General features: G+C 39.8%; 2 protein-coding genes across 5 annotated transcripts; both read right to left on the reverse strand.

The window, feature by feature from the left end:
• Positions 1-495: 495 nt before the first annotated feature.
• LOC130923665 (gastrula zinc finger protein XlCGF57.1-like) lies at positions 496-6,003 on the reverse strand. Of its 3 annotated transcripts, none has more exons than XM_057849543.1 (3): positions 5,926-5,963; positions 4,335-4,790; positions 496-2,764 (listed from the first exon to the last, which is right to left on the reverse strand). In XM_057849543.1, the coding sequence occupies exon 3, from the start codon at positions 2,681-2,683 to the stop codon at positions 1,376-1,378; it is 1,308 nt and encodes a 435-aa protein (XP_057705526.1). In that variant the 5' UTR covers positions 2,684-2,764; positions 4,335-4,790; positions 5,926-5,963; the 3' UTR covers positions 496-1,375. The 3 variants fall into 3 exon arrangements, with proteins under 3 accessions (XP_057705526.1, XP_057705517.1, XP_057705508.1); XM_057849534.1 differs by lacking the exon at positions 4,335-4,790 and adding an exon at positions 3,124-3,224 and having other exon boundaries at positions 5,926-5,951; XM_057849525.1 differs by lacking the exon at positions 4,335-4,790 and having other exon boundaries at positions 5,926-6,003.
• A 511-nt stretch (positions 6,004-6,514) lies between these two features.
• LOC130923650 (gastrula zinc finger protein XlCGF26.1-like) lies at positions 6,515-16,119 on the reverse strand. 2 transcript variants are annotated; one of them, XM_057849489.1, is made up of 3 exons: positions 16,014-16,102; positions 9,603-9,743; positions 6,515-9,499 (listed from the first exon to the last, which is right to left on the reverse strand). In XM_057849489.1, exons 2-3 carry the CDS (start codon positions 9,684-9,686, stop codon positions 7,694-7,696), a joined length of 1,890 nt encoding a protein of 629 aa, XP_057705472.1. In that variant the 5' UTR covers positions 9,687-9,743; positions 16,014-16,102; the 3' UTR covers positions 6,515-7,693. The 2 variants fall into 2 exon arrangements, with proteins under 2 accessions (XP_057705472.1, XP_057705481.1); XM_057849498.1 differs by lacking the exon at positions 9,603-9,743 and having other exon boundaries at positions 16,014-16,119.
• Positions 16,120-20,452: the final 4,333 nt, after the last annotated feature.

The raw sequence follows: 20,452 nt of genomic DNA on the forward strand, positions 1-20,452 counted from the left end.
CTTGGTATAGCTTTACTCGCTAGCCATGAGACCTAATTATTGCGAAAACTCGAAATATGAGAGCAAGGAAAAAAATACATCGCGGCGGAGAGAACGGCCAGGTGAGGTCGCTGAAGGCAAGAGGCCTCGACTCAAAGTAGGTTGCGTCACCTGACTTAAATAAATCAAATATGTAACTGCTTCAGTGTTTTCTGAAGAATATTATTTGTGCATTTTTTAAATTTCTATGCTATAAATGAATTGATACATTAATACAAAGGTAATAAAACTAAACTAATTCAAAATACAGACAACACATTGGCTAAGTCCCAAAGATTTTTATATCCAATAGTGCTCTAAAAATGGTTCCCAATAGAGGATGTATAAGGGGAAAATTTAAAAAAAACAACAACAACAAAACAAAAAAAAAAAAAGGTCAAGTAATTCCATTATGAATCAGAGTTCGGATGCCTCCTGGACACCTCACAGGAGGAGAGTTCCCGGTATGTTCCACCGTTGAGAGGCTATGGGGATTACCCAGGAAACACTGGAGAGACTGTGTCTCTCAGCTGGCCTGGGAATGCCTTGGGATCCCACCACAGGAGGTGGTTGAAGTGGATGGGGAGAGGGAAGTCTGGGCTTCCCTGCTAAAGCTGCTGCCCCCGCGACCCGGACTTGGATTAAGCGGTAGATGATGGATGGATAGCTTTTATTGTCATTATACAATGTACAACGAGATCATACAATGTACAACGAGATTGGTGGAGATTCTCCTATACAGGGCAAAGGTAATAAGTTAAAAAGAGGCCCAGAAATATATAAAATAGAAGTCTTAAAAATATGCAAAATATATATTTGAAATAAATAGTTCTTGAATATATCAGCCGTTTGTGTCCTAAAGGAAATATTCCATACAGATATTTTAAAATATTCTCGTGAGGCCATTTGAACTGAATGAAATCGCAAACTGCAAACAATTTTATTGTGACACTTGCAGTGCATTCAATGACCTCAATTTAGCTACAAATAGTATCAATATTTCATGCACAAAATGGACTGTTGGCCAGTGGAATACAAATTATTTCAAGGCACTCAAGGTCACTTTGAGTTTACAAAAGCAACAATCAGATGAGACAAAAGCCAAAGTAACTCAAAAAAGCAGAAAAGTCGTCATATAAAACAGAAGATCAAGTGGGATATGACGTAACCTAAACTAAACCTAATTCATTTGGTTTAAAAAAACAAATAAAATCAAGAATATTGGATAGTTGTGAAAAAGACCAGGACTGGCCAAATCATTTCAAATACTTGTTCAAAAGATGCTCAAGGGAAACTGAGTAAGAAAATTGAAATGCTTTTTCCACTGTAAATATGTGGCAGGAATTTGAATATCTTGTTAAACAACGCAATTCAAAGGTTTTTCCCCAGTGTGGTTTCTTGAGTGTTTTACTAAATCTCCCTTTCGAGTGAATCTTTTACCACAAAGTGAACAGCCAAAAGGCTTCTCTCCACTGTGTGTGCTTGTGTGTTGTTTCAAATTTCCCTTTTCGGCAAATCTTTGACCACAACATGTGCAGAAAAAAGGCTTTTCTCCATTGTGTGTCCGCTTGTGTATTATTAAATGAGACTTCTGAGAAAATCTTTTGTTGCAAAGTGTGCAGACAAAAGGCTTCTCTCCAGTGTGGCTTCTTGTGTGTTTGTTTAAATGTGACTTCTGTGTAAATCTTTTGCCACAAAGTGAGCAGCCAAAAGGCTTTTCTCCAGTGTGTGTTCTTATGTGTTGGTTTAATTCTATCTTCTCGATGAATCTTTTACCACAACATGTGCAGACAAAAGGCTTTTCTCCGGTATGTGTATGCATGTGTCTTATCAACTGAGACTGAACATAAAATGTTTTCTTACATAAGGAGCAGGCGAAAGGCTTCTCTCCACTGTGTCTTCTTGCGTGTTGGTTTAAATTTCCCTTCTCGGTGAATCTTTTACCACAACATGTGCAGACAAAAGGCTTTTCTCCAGTGTGTGTACGGTTATGTGTTATTAAATGAGCCTTCTGAGAAAATCTTTTGTTGCAAAGTGTGCAGGCAAAAGGCTTCTCTCCAGTGTGGCTTCTTGTGTGTTTGTTTAAATGTGCCTTCTGTGTGAATCTTTTGCCACAAAGTGTGCAGACAAAAGGCTTCTCTCCAGTGTGGCTTCTTGTGTGTTTGTTTAAATGTGCCTTCTGCGAGAATCTTTTGCCACAAGTTGAGCAGTCAAAAGGTTTCTCTCCAATGTGTGTACGCTTATGCACTTCTAAATTAGTCTTCCGAGAAAATCCTTTGTTGCAAAGTGCGCAGCCAAACGGTTTCCCACCCGCACATTTGTTTGTGTCTCCTTTCAATGATGTCTTGAAGAATTTCCAAGCATTTTGCTCAAAGTCAACATCCTCCTCATCAGTGTTAAAGTCAGATGAGTGTGACGTTACGTCATCGCTGTCCGACAGCGGAGCTAACAAACCGTCAGGTTGCGGCCGTCCCTCTCGTTTTGTTGTCAGGTGATGAAGTGAGCTGTTGCTCCACAGTTTTGCTGCTCCGCTCTCATCGCTTGGACCTTCATCTCCTTCACTTTTCACACTGACAGCCACTGGAAACTTGGGGATTTCATTTTCCTGTTCTTCTTCTTTAATGTAGGGAGTGTCTGGCTCCGCTTTCTGTTTGATGAACGGCATCTCCGACTCCTCCTCCTGTTTAATGTGGAGGGGATTGTGCTTCTAAAGGTGAAGATCTTCTTCAGTAACATCTGCGGGACACTGGGTGGGGAGGGGGGAAAAAAAATCACGTGATTTGCTAAGGTCAAGCTTTTGCCATCATTTTCATGTTAATTGATGGGAAAATTCCTCAACTTTCAAGATGCTTATTTCTTCCACCATCATTATTTTTTGAACAATATTTAGCTGGTAACAAGTGAAAAAAGCTGGCCTCATCTCCGGATCATCAGTTAAACAGGGGTGTCCAAACTTTTTGCAAAGGGGGCCAGATTTGGTGTGCTAAAAATGTGGGGGGCTACCTTGGCTGATTTACGTAGAACAATATATTTAAACAAACCAAGCCCTTCTGTGTGTCACATTTGCTTTATTTTTTTTTTAATTCATAATTTCAACAATCTCACCTTTGTGGCGTTCTCTGTCGACACTCGGGCTCTTGCGAAATACTGCTGCTGTGAAATTAAACTAGCTTCAAGTTGCTTTCATTTCTCGCTGTGTATCTTCCCTGTAATGTTGTCGTACATGTCAGCGTGTCTTGTTTGATAATATTGCGTCACATCAAACTCTTTGAAAACAGCGACCGTTCTCTTGTTGCGTATTTTATTGAAGAAATAGTCCAATATCCACCTATCCTTGAAGCGTCGGCCATCGCAGTCAACTTTTTTTTTTTATTGATTGTCGCCATTTTAGATAATTGGAAGTAAAGGGTCACACGAGGTAATGTTGCTTAGAGTGCTGCTCTTAAAGTTTTTCAAAATTTCGTGAGAATTTCTGTGGACAAGATAGTTGTAGATATCAGGGTAGCAGATGTCAGGCAGGGACGGCGAAGACAGCGGATCGAAAAATATCGATTTAGGCATCAAATATGGATCTGGCAAATGGATCGACCGAAACTTAACGCCTTTTATGCAACACATCCAATGACTTTACAGCGTCTGAAAGCACCGGGGCTTCCATGAATTGCACTATAAATTGCACGACACATTGAAACCATTGAGAATTAGGCTCGAGTGTATGACGTGGCACTCGCGAGGTTTCCGCCGCTATCGCCATTGTGGAAGCGAGAAACATAAACTGAGGCATTTCAACACAGGTCGCTCTTTAAAAATGGTTGGAAATTATTGTGCGGTAAAGAATTGCAACAACCGATCGAATAGAAAGGAGAATGTACAGCTCGACGGAACACCACTGAGTTTCTTCCGGATCCCTACGTGGAGAAAAGGCGAGGGAAAGCTCATATCTGAACTTACCAAACGTCGAAGAATGGCATGGGTGGCCTCGATCAGAAGGAAGGGCATAAAGTTTGATTCTCCAGTTACACACTGAGTTTGCTCTATGCACTTCCACTCCGGTAAGTTAATTTCGTTTGTTTACGCAAATTTCAGTAACTTTACGCCCCAAGTCTGCCTGTTGTTAGCTATAGCTACAGCTAAACAACTAACATGCATACATGTGCATTGTCTTCATAAGACATAATTCCTGTCGCTGCTAAGTGAAAAAGATGTAATATTTTGACATGAGAGAGTGGCAAAGAATTTGTACACAGGCTACATTTTATGCAACAAAAAATTTGTACATCCGTGGTCACAGACTAATGTAAACACACATTGCCTACCTTTGCTAGAAAGATGGTGTTGCCGTTTGCTATGGTCATAATGTGAAGATCCTGCACCCATCCGCAGCAAAACTGTTCGTAGCTTTGTAGCGATTTGTAGTTTCGGAATTGCTGATGAGTGTAGTAACATACACCAAACACTAAATACAGCATGATGTCCATTTCGCGTAGTGGTGGAAGCTTGTCGACATCTTTATTCCATTTGTGTTCGGCTTGCTCGTGAGGGTCAACATTGTTCACATCCTTAAAATTGCTCACATATCGGTCCTTCGCCGCGGTAACAAGTTTGTTATCGAACTGGCAAGTTTTCCCTACATTTTTCCATCTTTGGCACTCGTAGTTCAATTATATTTGCCGTTAAGTTTAAATGTCCCGTGATGCAGACGTGCTTCCGCAATCGCTGCGTTGTCGCAAATCTCGCACGATCCCGTGCTGCTGTGACGTAAACGCTCGAGCCTAATACGGACACACAAGGACGGACAATATGGCGGCACAATACAGCGACACGTCATTGTGTGACGTTGGTGAGTGGGGTCTATAGACCCACGTGACGTCACAACTCCGCTCTCCTGACTGGTGCCGCCCACTTGTCCGTCAACACATCGTGTTGACCTGTTACTGTTACGGCGTGTTTTTCTGCTCGTTAACATTAATAATCAAAATGGTGAAGGCGTGTGTGGCGGTCGGTTGCAATAACAGAGAAGATAGATGGAGAGACTTGGAAGTTCTACCGGATTCCGAGAGACACGGAGAGGAGAGAGCGAGATGGGCTGCTGCAATTCGACGAGAAAACTGGGCTCCAAACGATTACCACAGATTATGTAGTAGTCATTTTATATCTGGTAAGATGCATTTAATATATATTTAGAGGGTTTTGGGCTGACAACCACAATTAAGATCATTGCTAGGCTAATCGCCGACAACATACACGTATGTATGCAGTGAGAGTGCTATCGCTAAACCATATAAACATTAAAAGCCCTAACTCCATTGACAAACGACATGAAATACATTAGACTTGACAGTGGATGTTAGCAAGAACAAAAGATTTTGAATTGAAAATTTAGTAACTCACCTTCCGAGCACAAGATTCCTGCCGAATTTTCGTGTACGAGGACCTGTTTCACCCAACCAGCAACGTAGCATTTATAAGCCTCAGAGCAGAAAAACACGCCGTAAATAGGAGGAATGTAAGTAGCCGTAACAGGTCAACACGATGTGTTGACGGACAAGTGGGCGGCACCAGTCAGGAGAGCGGAATTATTTTTACTGTTTTTAGTCTTCAATTTGTCTTATTGTTTTTTTAAATGATTACACGGCGACCTTGAGTGCCAGAAAGGCGCCTTCAAATAAAATGTATTATTTTACAATTGAATGTTATCACTCAAATGTTAACCGAGCGAGCCCCTCTGAAAACAAAATCCAAGGCAATCGAAATGCGTTAGCGCGTCTTGGCTAGAGAGCTAAGCTTAAAAAAAATTTTAAAAAAAAGTTTTGCAAACCTGGGAAGCTATTACATAAAGACAAACGACTTCCACTAAGCCTTAGGGTAGGACGTTTTAGTCCATTGAATTCTTACTTGGGTACTTACCCAATAACAATGCTTTGAAGGTGCTCGTTTGGTTAAGAGAAGGGAACGCGAAAGAATTTCTGCAAGTGTGGCGAGGGTACACGGATGTTGCGTCAAGTGAACCGGAAGTAGAAACGTTGAGGCGCTGAAACTTCAGTGTCATACATTAAAGCGTTCGGAATTAAAACTACTTCACATCACTCGACTCCAAAAATATTTAATAAATAAAGTAAATAAATCCCAATTTGAGTCATAACGATCAATCATCAATGACTCAATTTTGAAGGCTCAGGACTAAACGTAAACCTATACTTTGAAAGTTCGGTCTTTCTTCAACATACTGTTCTGCTTCTGATGCACTTCTTCCGTCAAAGAACATAACGATGAACTTGCTTCATTTTGAAGCATTGAAGCTTCTTAGGCTCCCTTGGTTTAGCTTGACTCGCTAAGTCGCCAGCCACGAGCACTAATTATTCAAAAAATACGAAAAAAAGAAGAGTGCAAGGAAAAACAACATCGAGGCGCAAGGAACGGCCAGGAGAGGTCGCTGTTGGCAAAAGCCTCCACTCAAAGCAGGTTGTGTCACTTCAGTTTAACAAATTCAATATGTAACTGCTTCATGATTTTCTGGGGGGAAATTTTGCATTTGTATTTTTTTTCAATGTTATTTCATAAAACAATTGATAAATTAATACAATGGCAATAAAAACTAAACTAAATTAAATAATTAAAGTTAAATTTATTCAAAATACAAAACACTGCACATCGGCTATGTTCCCAAGTGACACTCTAAAGCTGATTTTTATATCGAATAGAGAAGAGCTCTAAAAAATGGTTCACAAAAGAGGACGTATGGGGGGGAAATGAAGAGTAATTAAAAAAAAAAATTCAAGTCATTCTATAATGAATCAGAGTGGAAAATAATACAATGCACAAGACTAATAAAGACATCTTCCCTGAAACCATTTAAATAAAGTTTGGAAACTGAACAAACAATAAACAAAGGGAAGCGCAGCATCAAAGTTGTTCAAATAATAACACAGGCCTATTATTGAAATACATCGTCCTTGGCTATATAAGCCTTTTGTGTCCTAAAGGAAATATTCCAAACAGATGTTAAAAAAAAATTCCATTGTGAACATTAAACTGTATGAGGTCGCAAACTACAGCCAATTTCTATATTCTGACACTTGCAATGGATTCAACAACCTCAGTTGAGCTACAAATATATAAATACTTAATGCGCAAATTTAAATGTTGACCAGTGTAATAAGTTTTATTTGAAAGCACCTTTCAAGACACTCAGGGTCACTTTTCAACAGGTTTCAACAGCAACAAATAGAGGAGACCAGAGCTAGATCTGAGTCAAAGTAGCAGAAAAGTCATAATACAAAACAGAACGGAAAATCAAGCTTGATATGAAGTAACCTAACCTAAACTAAACCAAATTCATTTGATTAAAAACAATTACATAAATCAAGAACATTGGATCGTTGTGAAAAAGACCAAGACATGAAAATCATTTCAACTTTTCCAAAAGAGGCTCAAGGGAACCTCGTTAAGAAAATTGAAATGCTTTTTCCACTGTAAACGTGTGGGATGTTTGAATATCTTGTTAAACATTGCAATTCAAAGATTTTTCCTCAGTGTGGCTTCTTGCTTGCGATACTAAATGTCCCTTCTGAGTGAATCTTTTACCATAAAATGAGCGTTAAAAAGGTCTCTATTCAATGTGTGTTCTTACATGTCTGTTTAAAATACCTTTCTGATTGAATCTTTTTTGACAAACTCAGCAGGTAAAAGGCTTCTCTCCAGTGTGTGTGCTTGTGTGTGCATTTAAACTTCTCTTCTCGGTGAATCTTTTACCACAATATGTGCAGACAAAAGGCTTTTCTCCAGTGTGTGTGCGCATATGTTTTACGACATCAGGCTTCCGAGAAAATCCTTTGTTGCATAGAGTGCAGGCAAAAGGCTTCTCTCCAGAATGTGTTCTTGCATGTGTGTTTAAATGTCCCTTCTCGGTGAATCTTTTACCACAACATGTGCAGGCAAAAGGCTTTTCTCCAGTGTGTGTTCGCATATGCCTTTCGACATCAGGCTTCCGAGAAAATCCTTTGTTGCAAAGAGTGCAGGCGAAAGGCTTCACTCCACTGTGTGTGCTTGTGTGGTGGTTCAAATTTCCCTTCTGGGTGAATCTTTTACCACAAAATGTGCAGACAAAAGGCTTTTCTCCAGTATGTGTAAGCTCATGCAATTTTAAATGAGTCGTCCGAGAAAATTCTTTGTTGCAAAGAGTGCAGGCGAAAGGCTTCTCTCGAGTATGTGTTCTTGCGTGTTTGCGTAAATTTCCCTTGTCGATGAATTTTTTACCACAAGATGTGCAAACAAAAGGCTTTTCTCCAGTGTGTGTACGCTCATGTGTTATCAAATGAGACTTGTCAGAAAATCTTTTGTTGCAAAGTGTGCAGACAAAAAGCTTTTCTTCAGTGTGGCGTCTTGTGTGTTTGTTTAAATGTGCCATCAGTGTGAATCTTTTGCCACAAAGTGAGCAGCCAAAAGGCTTCTCTCCACTGTGTGTACTTGTGTGCTGGTTCAAAAGTTTCTTCTGGGTGAATCTTTTACCACAAAATGTGCAGACAAAAGGCTTTTCTCCAGTGTGTGTGTGCCTATGTGCTACTAAATGTGCCTTTTGTGTGAATCTTTTGCTACAAAGTGAGCAGCCAAAAGGCTTCTCTCCACTGTGTGTGCTTGTGTGGTGGTTCAAATTTCCCTTCTGGGTGAATCTTTTACCACAACATGTGCAGACGAAAGGCTTTTCTCCAGTGTGTGTACGCTCATGTGTTATCAAATGAGACTTGTCAGAAAATCTTTTGTTGCAAAGTGTGCAGACAAAAAGCTTTTCTTCAGTGTGGCGTCTTGTGTGTTTGTTTAAATGTGCCTTCTGTGTGAATCTTTTGCCACAATGTGAGCAACCAAAAGGCTTCTCTCCACTGTGTGTGCTTGTGTGCTGGTTCAAAAGTCTCTTCTGGGTGAATCTTTTACCACAACATGTGCAGACAAAAAGCTTTTCTCCTATGTGTGTACGTTTATGTGCTATTAAATTAGACTTGTGCGAAAATCTTTTGTTGCAGAGTGTGCAGCCAAACGGTTTCTCACCCGCACATTCTTTTGAGTCTCTTTTCAATGATGACTTCTTTAAGGATTTCGAAGCATTTGGTTCAAAGTCATCATCCTGCTCATCAGTGTTTAAGTCAGAAGAGTGTGATGTTATGTCATCGCTGTCTGAGAGTGGAGCTAATAGGCCGTCCGGTTGCGATCGTTCTTCTCCTTTTGTTGTCAGGTGCTGAAATGAGCCGTCAGTCGAGTGTTTCGCTGTACCGCTCTCTTTGCTTGGATCTTCATCGACTTCATTTTTCACACTGACGGTCATTGGAAACTTGGGAATTTCATCTTCCTGTTCTTCTTCTTTAATGTAGGGAGCGTGTGGCTCCGCTTCCTGTTTGATGTACAACATTATCGACTCCTCCTCCTGTTTAAAGTGGAGTGGATCGTGTTTCTCAGGGTGGAGGTCTTCTTCAGTAATGTGTGTGGGACACTGGGTGGGAAGAAAAAAAAATCACGTGATTTGCTAAAGTCGAGCTTTTGCCATTAGTTTGAAGTTAATTGATGGAAACTTTTGGGCACTGCTAAAGATTCACCTCTGGTTCGAGAAATTTAGGGTGCCATTCATCATGATCTCTCCAAGCATCAGTGGTTGTGGTTTGTTCCCTCCATATGTGCATGTAAAAATTTTGTAGTACATTTATATTTTGCAGCAGTGTTGCACAGATAAGGTGTCACTGTGTAAAAAAGGACTCATTAACGTTTTTTTTTTTTTTTTTTTTTTTTTAAATTTCTCATTTTTCATTTCAACAGTTGAACAAGTCCCGAGCACTTCCCTTGCTGCAAAGTCAGCAATATCCGAAGCACACGAACAATAAATAAAGAAATGAACCTCGAGTCTTTTCTAATGTCCAACAACTCACATTTTCAGGGTTTTGTACTCACTCAGAAACTTTGTAGAAACCCTCTTCCCCGCACACGCACTTCAGCGTTGCCTCTCGTCGGGCGAACAATGCTAACGGCTATTTAGCAAGCCAATTTACAGAGATTGAAGAGGTGAGGGGTCAGCCTGTTAGAGCTCAGACCATACGCCGTACTCTACATCAAATTGGTGTGCATGGCTGTCACCCCAGAAGGAAGCCTCTTCTGAAGGCTTCCTGAAGGAAGAAAGCCAGCAAACAGTTTGCTAAAGACATGTCAACAAAGCACATTGATTACTGGAACAATGTCATATGGTCTGATCAGACGAAGATTAATTTGTTTGGTTCCGATGGTCTCAAGCATGTGTGATGGCGACCAGGTGAGGAGTACAAAGATAAGTGTGTCATACCTACAGTCAAGCACGGTGGTGGGAATGACCCCCCTCCCCCCACCTCTTCAATCTCTGCAGCAATGCTGACAGCACTCGTGTAACGAGTCACATGACATTTTGGAGGGAAAATGACAAGCAGTACTCAATTTGGACATTTAGGGATGTACGTTGTTCCCATGCCGTGTACTCACTTTTGTTGCCAGGAGTTTGGATATTCATGGCTAAATTTTGAGTTATTTTGAGGGGAAAATAACTCTATTATATTAGCTGCACACAGACTGCTTTTCATTGTGTCAAAGTGTCATTTTGTCAGTGTTGTCCCATGAAAAGATATACTTAAATATCTGCAGAAATGCAAGGGGTGTACTCACCTTTGCGATACACTATATATTGCAGCATTAATATAAACTTACAAAACTTCACAACTGTTTTACTTACTCGTCTAAAGTTGTAGGAAGCTCTTAAGAGTCGATGGCAGCGATTTAGTTGTCTCAAATTTACTACCTCGTGGATTTTCTTTCCACGACTGCAGATTAATCTGTCAACTTGTAAATATTGATTGTGTGAGTATATTAAAAATGTGCTTTCTCAAGTTCTAAAATTTTATTTGAGGGGGCAAGACATTCATTTAAGGTAGCACTGCCCGCTCTTGAAACTGTGGAGAGTCGGCGCCGCTGTGCTTACAGATTCACACGCTTTTATTTTGACATTGGCGCCATAAAACTGGAGATTTGTGCATTTTTGCACTTGGCTCACTTTTGTGTCAGCAGTCACATTCGGTCATTCGCCCCTCCCTGTCAAAATGGAATGGACATGTCGCGCCGTAAAAGGTAGCTAACGAACTGACAAAGAAATTACCCAAAAAGGCCCCGAACCTAGAGGTAAGATTGGGCCTAAAACAATCCAGTCTGACCCGGGTCCGCAGGTATTAAAGCCCGACCCGGCCCGATCTATTACTGGATTTGCAGGCCTGAGCCTAAAAAAAAACGCAAAATTTGCACAATGAGCACCGGCTGATGACACCACAGTGGTTGAACTGATCGCACAGGGAGATGAGGCAGCCAACAGAGAGGAAGTTCACAAACTCTCAGCCTGGTACTCAGACAAACACCTGGCCCTGAGTACTACCAAAACCAAAGAGGTCATCATGGACTTCAGGAGGAACAGAACCGAGCCGGCGCCCATGTACATCAACAGTGAGTGTGTGGAGAGGGTCCACTGAGGAACAGTTTCTTTGCTATTGCCATCTCCTCCCTGAACCACAATATACAGTAACACTGCATTATCCAATGTCAAATATTTATTTACATGCAATATTCTATGTGCAATACTTACGTGCAATATTAACGGCAATATTCAATGTCTTCAATGTCTGACTGCTGCTTCTTCACTTCGATTATTTGCACTGCTTGAACATAGGAATATCTTAAACGCATTTTATATTTATTCAAATTTAATATTTTTATACTTACAAGTCACTTTTGAGATTTTAACTTATTTTATCCTGCACTGTAAAAAAACTGAGATGCTCCATGATTTCATTGTACAACTGTATAATGACAATAAAGGACTATTCTATTGTATTCTATTCAGCGAAGTCGACACAGGTTTCTGTAGCATCTTCAACAATCAATTTGAAGCCCTTCCACACCCCACTCTTTCTGTGTCTCTTTTCAATTCCCCCGTCTTTGGTTTTTAACTTCTTCTTGAAATACCAGGTCAAAAATATGTAATGGATGCAGAAGGGAAGATTAAAAAGAGGGCGAGGCCACGGATTTCACGTACGCAGGGCATGCTCTGGCTCTGCGGCTCCTGTTTGCAATTACCATACAGCGGCTTTTGTTTTATCCAAATTATTTATTTTATAAGAACTATTCCTCAGTCTAACACCTATACATAATTTTAGTATACGTAATATACAAACATATATATATATATTTTTTTTAAAAAGTTGGCGAGAGAGAAGCCCGGCCTGACCCGATCCAAAAGTAATAACTGACATTTTGTGCCCGACACGGCCCGAAATCGGGTTCGAACTCGGCTTAAGATCTTTGCTCTACCCGAAACCAGCAGGGTGTGACCTAAGACCAACAGAACGTCCTTCGCTACACTTTTGACTTCATGTTTGGGATTGCGTTAATGTCACGTAAAGTCAAATATTAATGACAAACTACCCATGTGTGATTTACTGGGCGCATGCGCGCACGCCGGTGTGTGTGTGGTTGTGAGAATAAGGCGTGCACAATATCCATTTTTTGAAACCGATACTAATATTGACAAATTCCTGTTCCTCAAAGCCGATGCCGACACAATAACTGATAATTATATATATCATTTTTAAATGTATATTCACCTGAGTTTTTGTACACCTGTAGATCAAAAATACTAGTGGTGGATTTGAATATTGTGCTTTGTCACCAGATAAAACATTCGGTGCAACAGGAAAGGAGACTTTTGTTGTCTTGGTCCATGAAACAACTTTCTTAACCTGGCAATTATAGGACAGCAAAGCTATTAATAACCTAGAGGCCTCTCAAGAACTTGTAAACACTGTAAAATGCAAACATTTGCTAATTGCAATAGAAAAGTTTATCACTTAGTGATGGAAAAATACGGCTTCGAGAACAGTAACAAAACTTTGCATACTGGCAAAACAGGAGTGGAAACAAACGCACACATCCCAATCCACCGACACCGTGCCAAAATTAATATTAATAGGCCCGATAACATATATTGTTATTGGATTTATTGGGATGACGTCATAATTCCTCATATCGGACCGATAATTATCGTGCACCTATAGTAAGAATGAATGGCAGACATAATAATGAACCGCCGTTGTTGCTGTGGAGCAACCATGAAAGACCAAACCACGAAAGAGTCTCACAGTGTCCTATGTTCTAATCTAGAGCAAGATTATAAGTAGAGATGTCCCGATCGATCGGTTTTCAAATTATCGGAATCGGCAAAAAAATATCAGACATGCCTTTCTTAAATTTTTTTTTTTTTTTTTATTAAATCGTTTTCTAATTGTATTTAACGTTACAGACATAATATGTTTCACTCATCCAGAGTCTTTAGTTTATGCTAGGTAATAATAGGTACCAGTTTGTCAATGTAAACCAGCAATCATCATCGTACTCTAGAGTTAGTTATGGTGTGCCGCAAGGATCGGTCCTCGGGCCCATCTTGTTTACGCTGTATATGCTTCCTCTAGGTAATATCATCAGAAAACATAGCATTAACTTTCATTGTTACGCTGACGACACACAACTGTATTTATCAATTAAACCTGAGCAGGTCAGGCAAGTGGAAAAACTAAGCGCCTGCGTCCGAGACATAAATACCTGGATGAGCACTAACTATCTTCTACTTAACCCTGAAAAGACAGAAGTCCTTATAATAGGCCCGAAAAGTGTGAGAGACTCGTTAGCTGCCCAGATAGTCACTCTGGACAATGTAAGTGTAGCCTCCAGCACCACAGTTAAAAACCTAGGAGTTTTATTTGACCCTGACTTATCGTTTAAAGCACACATTAAACAAACCTGTAGAACGGCTTTCTTTCACCTGCGCAACATCGCCAAAACTAGAAATATTTTATCTAAAAGCGATGCAGAAGAATTAATTCACGCGTTCGTTACATCGAGATTGGATTACTGTAACTCCCTACTTGCTGCTTGTCCCAAAAGTTCTCTAAAAGGTCTTCAGCTAGTCCATAAAGCAGCAGCAAGACTTTTAACAGGAACCAATAGAAGAGAGCACATCACCCCTGTGCTCCAGGCACTTCACTGTCTTCCAGTCGAGTTTAGAATTAAATTTAAAATACTCCTTCTTACATTTAAGACCATTAATGGGTTGGGGCCATCTTATCTCACCGATGCTCTGGTTCCATACCGCCCCAACAGAACACTCCGATCTCAGAATGCAGGTCTACTGGTAGTTCCCAGGGTTTATAAAAGTACTGTCGGAGCTAGAGCCTTTAGCCACCAAGCCCCTGTTTTATGGAATCAGCTTCCAGCTAGTATTAAAGAAGCCGAGACAGTCTGCACATTTAAGATTAGATTAAAAACGTTCCTATTCGACAAAGCTTATGGTTAGGCTAGTTGAAGTCGGAGTAGACTCACAGTTTAGTCTAAGCTGCACTAGAAGCTATAATGCTGGGGGAAGTACAGCCGCTGAGTTCTATCTCCTTTTCTTACTCTACCTACCACTTGTCTTACTTTATTTCTATTTTCCAATGTTAATATCTAGTTGTCTAGTCTCTTCATCACTAGTCACCTGGTGTCCCCTTTCCCCCCTCCCCTCTGGGGAGGGGCTATTTTTCAGCTGCAGCCTCCTGACTGTCCGGACCCCTGGCTGGATAGACGTCCTCGCTGCTACCCCCGTCTCATCTGACTAGAGGGACCTCTTCTTGCTCCTTTACTCCACTGTATTTTTACGGACTGTAACTTTGCTTGCTAATTCCCATTAGCAGTTCTGGGGTTCCTGTCTATCCGTCCTGGGAGTGGATCTCGCCTGACTGTGGTACTCCCCGAGGTTTCTCATTTTTCTCCAAAGTTTTTCCTTGCCGGCATGGAGGGTCTTAAGGATAGGGGATACCCAGGACTTGAACTGTATCTGTTCATCTTTGCTGCTTCATTTCTAATTATGTATCATATTGCCTCTGTAAAGCCCTTTGAGACTTCTGTTGTGATTGAGGGCTATACAAATAAAATTGAATTGAATGCTTAAGGTAGGGTTATCACGTTTATTCAATATACGGCGGTAATTAGTTTTTTTTTTTAAATGCATCACGTTAAAGTATTTGATGCAATTAATGCATGCGCTGCACGACCCACTCACGTATTGTCGCGCTCAATCTGTTATGGTGCCGTTTTACCTATATAGAGAGCTAAAAGGCAGCATAAAATGAGTAGAGTGAATTTTAGCTGCCTTTAGAGCTATTTTTAATTGTCTAAAGCCTTACAATCCTTCTCTCTACGTGTAAAAATATTGTGGGAAGCAAGGTGAAGCAAGGCAGTAATTGATCTTTTTCTTAACACCCTATGTTATTTCCCAACGCAGAGAAGATATATCATTTGGTAGCACTACGCACAGTCATGGGTGCACTTCCCATCATGCATTTGGGCACAACAGTTAAATGGCTACAGTATCATTTACTGAAAGCTCAACAAATACACTAGATGGTCATATTTAGTCATATTTGTCCTTTAAGAATTACAAGTTTTTCTATCCGTGGATCCCTCTCACAGAAAGAATGTTCATAATGTAAAGGCCATCTTGAGGATTTACTGTCATAATAAACAAATACAGTACTTATGTACTGTATGTTGAATGTATATATTCGTCCGAGTTTTATTCATTTTTTTCATAATGCGTTGCCAAAATGTATATGATCGGGAAAAATTATCGGGAATGATTGGAATTGAATCGGGAGCATCTTTAGCATCTTTAAAACAAGTCAAGAAGTGTTATATACAATTAAATGTAATCACTCTAATGGTAACCAACGAGCCCCCTTGAAAACAAAATCTACAAATCGGACGAGGCGTTGAGCCAAAGCAATCGAAATGCGTTAGCTTAGCACGTCTTGGCTAGTGAGCTAAGCTGAAAAAGTTTTGAAAGCCTGGGAAAGTCAAACGACTTCTACTTAGCCTTAAAATGGGACGTTGTAGTCCAGTAATTGGTTACTTACCCGATGACAACGCTTTGAAGGAGCTTGTTTAGTTAGGAGAAGGGAACAAAAAAAGAAGCGCAAGTGTGGCAGGGGTACACAGACGTTGCCTCAAGTGAACCGGAAGTAGAAACGTTCAGGCGCTGAAACTTCAGTGTCATACATTGAAGCGTTCGGAACTTACACTACTTGACATCACTCGACTTAAAAATATTCAATGAATATAGTAAACAGAATTTTATGGAGGCAGATTTGTGTCTTTATTATTCAATCAAAAACAAAAGTTGCTTCAATCAAATAAAAAGTTGCTTCAATAAAAATATATATTTTCAATCGAAGAAAAAGTCACCAAAAAATGTGTTTGAATGCAAAAATAAATTTGAAACTCAAGAAAATGTATTTGAAAACTATTTTTCTTTGAATTTTTTTTTTTTTTTTAGGCTCGAGCGTATGACGTGGCACTCGCGAGGTTTCCGCCGCTGTCGCCATTGTGGAAGCGAGAAACATAAACTGAGGCATTTCAACACAGGTCGCTCTTTAAAAATGGTTGGAAATTATTGTGCGGTAAAGAATTGCAACAACCGATCGAATAGAAAGGAGAATGTACAGCTCGACGGAACACCATTGAGTTTCTTCCGGATCCCTACATGGAGAAAAGGCGAGGGAAAGCTCATATCTGAACTTACCAAACGTCGAAGAATGGCATGGGTGGCCTCGATCAGAAGGAAGGGCATAACGTTTGATTCTCCAGTTACACACCGAGTTTGCTCTATGCACTTCCACTCCGGTAAGTTAATTTAGTTTGTTTACGCAAATTTCAATAACTTTACGCCCTAAGTCGGCCTGTTGTTAGCTATTGCCATTGCTGGACTGGCCATCGGGCATACCGGGCATTTGCCCGGTGGGCCGATGGCGATTTTGGGCCGGTCCTGAATTTTTAATTTTTTTTTTTACCTAACGGCATTAATCACATTGGTACACAAAACTGGTAGATCGGCCCATCAGTCAAGATTGGTTATGGGCTGGACCAATTACAAACGAGGGCCGATGCCCCCTCCCTCTTGATCAGAGGTATCAGATATACATTAATCAGACATAGAGAGAGGAGATAAACAAAATGGATAACTACAAGAAAAGGAAAGGAGGCGCGGAAAAAATTAGAGATAGAAAGAGACAAGCCCTTCATGCGGATGCCGCTAAATGTGTTAAAATAACACAGATGTTTGCCGGTGGCGGAGCTTCCTCTTCAGCGACAGCAGCAACCGCAGGTTACGATGGCGGGGGTGGCCGTCAGGTGGATGAGGGGAAGGGCTTCAGGTAAGAAGTGTTGAACTGCAGTCTATCTGGTTCAGATATGAATTAAGCGTGGGTGTAGTTTATTTTCATTGCGCTCGCTAACTCTTAACACCGCCAGTAGTTATAATTGGGCCGTTAAGCAATGTAGCTAGCTGTGCATGCAAACTAACATGATGGGGTTTCTCTAATGCTGGACGGTTTCTATGATGCTATTCTAGTTGTAATTATGTTAGTGCTTAAGTAACTTTATTTTATTAATTTAGTTAAGTATTATCTCTATTTGTTAGGTAGTTAAAAACTTTATAAGGTCGAGCGGACGCGCCGGCGCGTCCGAGCACATAACTTTTTTTTGGTAAGACAACACAGGCAAGATCTAGCCTGGTAGTTTCCATTCAAACTTCTGTCAAAAGTGCGAAATCTCAACTATATGACAGTTTATGAGTGGTCTCAATTGGCAAAGTTAAACCATATTTATGATAAGTCGATCACTCCATTTGGAAGGCTGCCGTGGTCACATTTTGATATTCATCTCATCTCTGTTCCTCTCTGTCCTTTTTTCAGGATCCCATCATGTTCTATGTTTGTTCAGGAGGTTCACTTGACCATGCAGACTTTTGATCCCTCTAAGTAAGTACTGTATAGAATACATGATTCAACTGAGTAAAAATACCAGCACTGTGATCATCAGAGCAAGTCCATCAGGTGACATTCTTTTTCACCTCTGTCTCCTTTCACTTTGAAGGTTCCCATGTTTGAGGAAGCATTTGGTGTTGCTGTGCAAAGTGTTGCTGCAGTGGAGGTTCAAGGTTACTGTTTATTGATATGGTAAGTACATTAGTCTGTGAAAATATCACTTAATTACTTCTGCTAAGTTGGTTTGTTTGTGTACGGTACAATTCAAAAAGTTATGGACGGATCTTAATGAAATTTTCAGGAAATGTCCACTCTGGGACAAGGAAGAGATGATTCAATTTAGATTTAGAGGTGATCCGGATCACCGTCTTGATCCAGGATTTTTTTTTTGAAGGATTCTTTATCATTGCAGGATAGGGCGATTTTCAGCATATATGCAACTCCAAGAAAATTGCCCAGATTGCTTGTAAAAAAAAATTTAAAAAATACAGGACATGGCCATGGTAGTTGCTATGAAATGACACATTATGATTTGAATTCTGCCAATATTCTGGGTACTGTGATCCAGTACATGACAAAAAAAGGGGCTTATCACATTTTTTTGACAGTGAGGTAACAGATGAGGGTACAGACATACAAACAGGTCTGTGCTCTGTGTTTTTATAGTTACAGTCTGTAATTTACACATTTTAATATTCATCTCAACTCTGTGCCCTATTTTTCAGGATCCCATCATACTTTGTTCATTGTTTGTTCAGGAGTTTGCCCTAAGTAAGTACTATATGGAGTATATGATGCAACTATTTTCCCAGATTTTTTCTAGAAACCAGTACTGTGATCATACAAGTCCATAAAGTGTTATTCTTTATCACTTATCTTCCTCTGTCTCCTTTCACTTTTTAAAGGTCTCCATGTTTGAGGGCCTATTCTGTGGATATATTTATTTGCACTTTTATTGATGCAGTAAATAAATAGTCTATGAAAAAAATCACTAAATCTGTCATTTATTCATTTTAATATATTCATCAATGATCATGTCTCACCTCTATTCCGTATTAATCCCTGTCCTAATTTGAGGATCCCATCATACGTTGTACATTGTTCAGGAGGTTAACTAGACCATGCAGCCTTTTGATATCTGCTAAGTACTGTATAGAATATTGGAACTGGAAGGATGGTGTATGTTTAAGTTTATGTTTAAGTATATATACACCAACAAGACAGCGTGAAAGCATTGTCACAAGAAAGTTTGTTTTCATTCATAGGCTTAATTGTCTTTCCATCAATACCTGGTGGGCCGGTCTCGGCTCAAAATGCCCGGGCCGATTTTTTGTCCCAGTCCAGCCCTGGCTATTGCTACAGCTAAACAACTAGCATGCATACATGTGCATTGTCTTCATAAGACATCATTCCTGTCGTTGCTAAATGAAAAAGCTGTAATATTTTGACGTGAGAGAGTGGCAAAGAATTTGTACACAGGCTACATTTTATGCAGCAAAAGATTTGTACATCCGTGGTCACAGACTAATGTAAACACACATTGCCTACCTTTGCTAGAAAGATGGTGTTGCCGTTTGCTATGGTCATAAAGTGAAGATCCTGCACCCATCCGCAGCAAAACTGTTCGTAGCTTTGTAGCGATTTGTAGTTTCGGAATTGCTGATGAGAGTAGTAACATATACCAAACACTAAATACAGCATGATGTCCATTTCGCATGGTGGTGGAAGCTTGTCGACATCTTTATTCCATTTGTGTTCGGCTTGCTCGTGAGGGTCAACATTGTTCACATCCTTAAAATTGCTCACATATCTGTCCTTCGCCGTGGTAACAAGTTTGTCTCTGTTTCGATCTTGCAAGTTTTCCCTACATTTTTCCATCTTTGGCACTCGTAGTTGAATTGTATTTGCCGTTAAGTTTAAATGTCCCGTGATGCAGACGTGCTTCCGCAATGGTTGCGTTGTCGCAAATCTCGCACGATCCCGTGCTGCTGTGACGTAAACGCTCGAGCCTAATTGAAACAACTTTTTTGATTGAAGTAATGTAATTTTGCGTTTGGACCACATTTTGGCTCGGACAGTTGTGTCTTTACTATTCAATCCAAAAATAAGTAGTTTCAAACAAACAAACAAAATATATTTTCAAAAGAAAAATCACTTCAATCAAAAATTAAAAAAAAAAATCGATCATAGAAAAAAAGGTTTGAATGTGAAAAAAAATTTGAGACTCAGAAATTCGCATTTGAACACTTCATTTTTCATTGAAACTGTTTTCTTTGATTGATGCAAACCTTTTTGTGTTTGAGCCATATTATGGGTAGGACATTTGTGTCTAAATCATTCAATCCCAAATAAAGCTGCTTCAATCAAAAAAAACTGTTTAATCAAAGAAAAAAATAATTTGCAAAAATATATAATTTTTAAAATATTTTTTTATTTGAAATATATATATTTTTTATTGAAGTGTCACTTTTTTTGAAAAGCAAAAAGTTTTAAACTTTTTTTTTTTTTAAGTGGAAAAAGTTTTGACGGCA

The sequence above is a fragment of the Corythoichthys intestinalis genome, chromosome 1 (genome assembly GCF_030265065.1).
Source record: "Corythoichthys intestinalis isolate RoL2023-P3 chromosome 1, ASM3026506v1, whole genome shotgun sequence".
NCBI classification, from domain to species: Eukaryota; Metazoa; Chordata; class Actinopteri; order Syngnathiformes; family Syngnathidae; genus Corythoichthys; species Corythoichthys intestinalis.

Coding starts and splice junctions, on each gene's coding strand:
- LOC130923665 (XM_057849525.1), bottom strand. CDS start 2,683: ATGCCGTTCATCAAACAGAAAGCGGAGCCAGACACTCCCTACATTAAA.
- LOC130923650 (XM_057849489.1), bottom strand. CDS start 9,686: ATGCACATATGGAGGGAACAAACCACAACCACTGATGCTTGGAGAGAT. Junction 9,500..9,602: donor CTAAATTTCTCGAACCAGAG/GTGAATCTTTAG, acceptor CTTCCCACCCAG/TGTCCCACACACATTACTGA.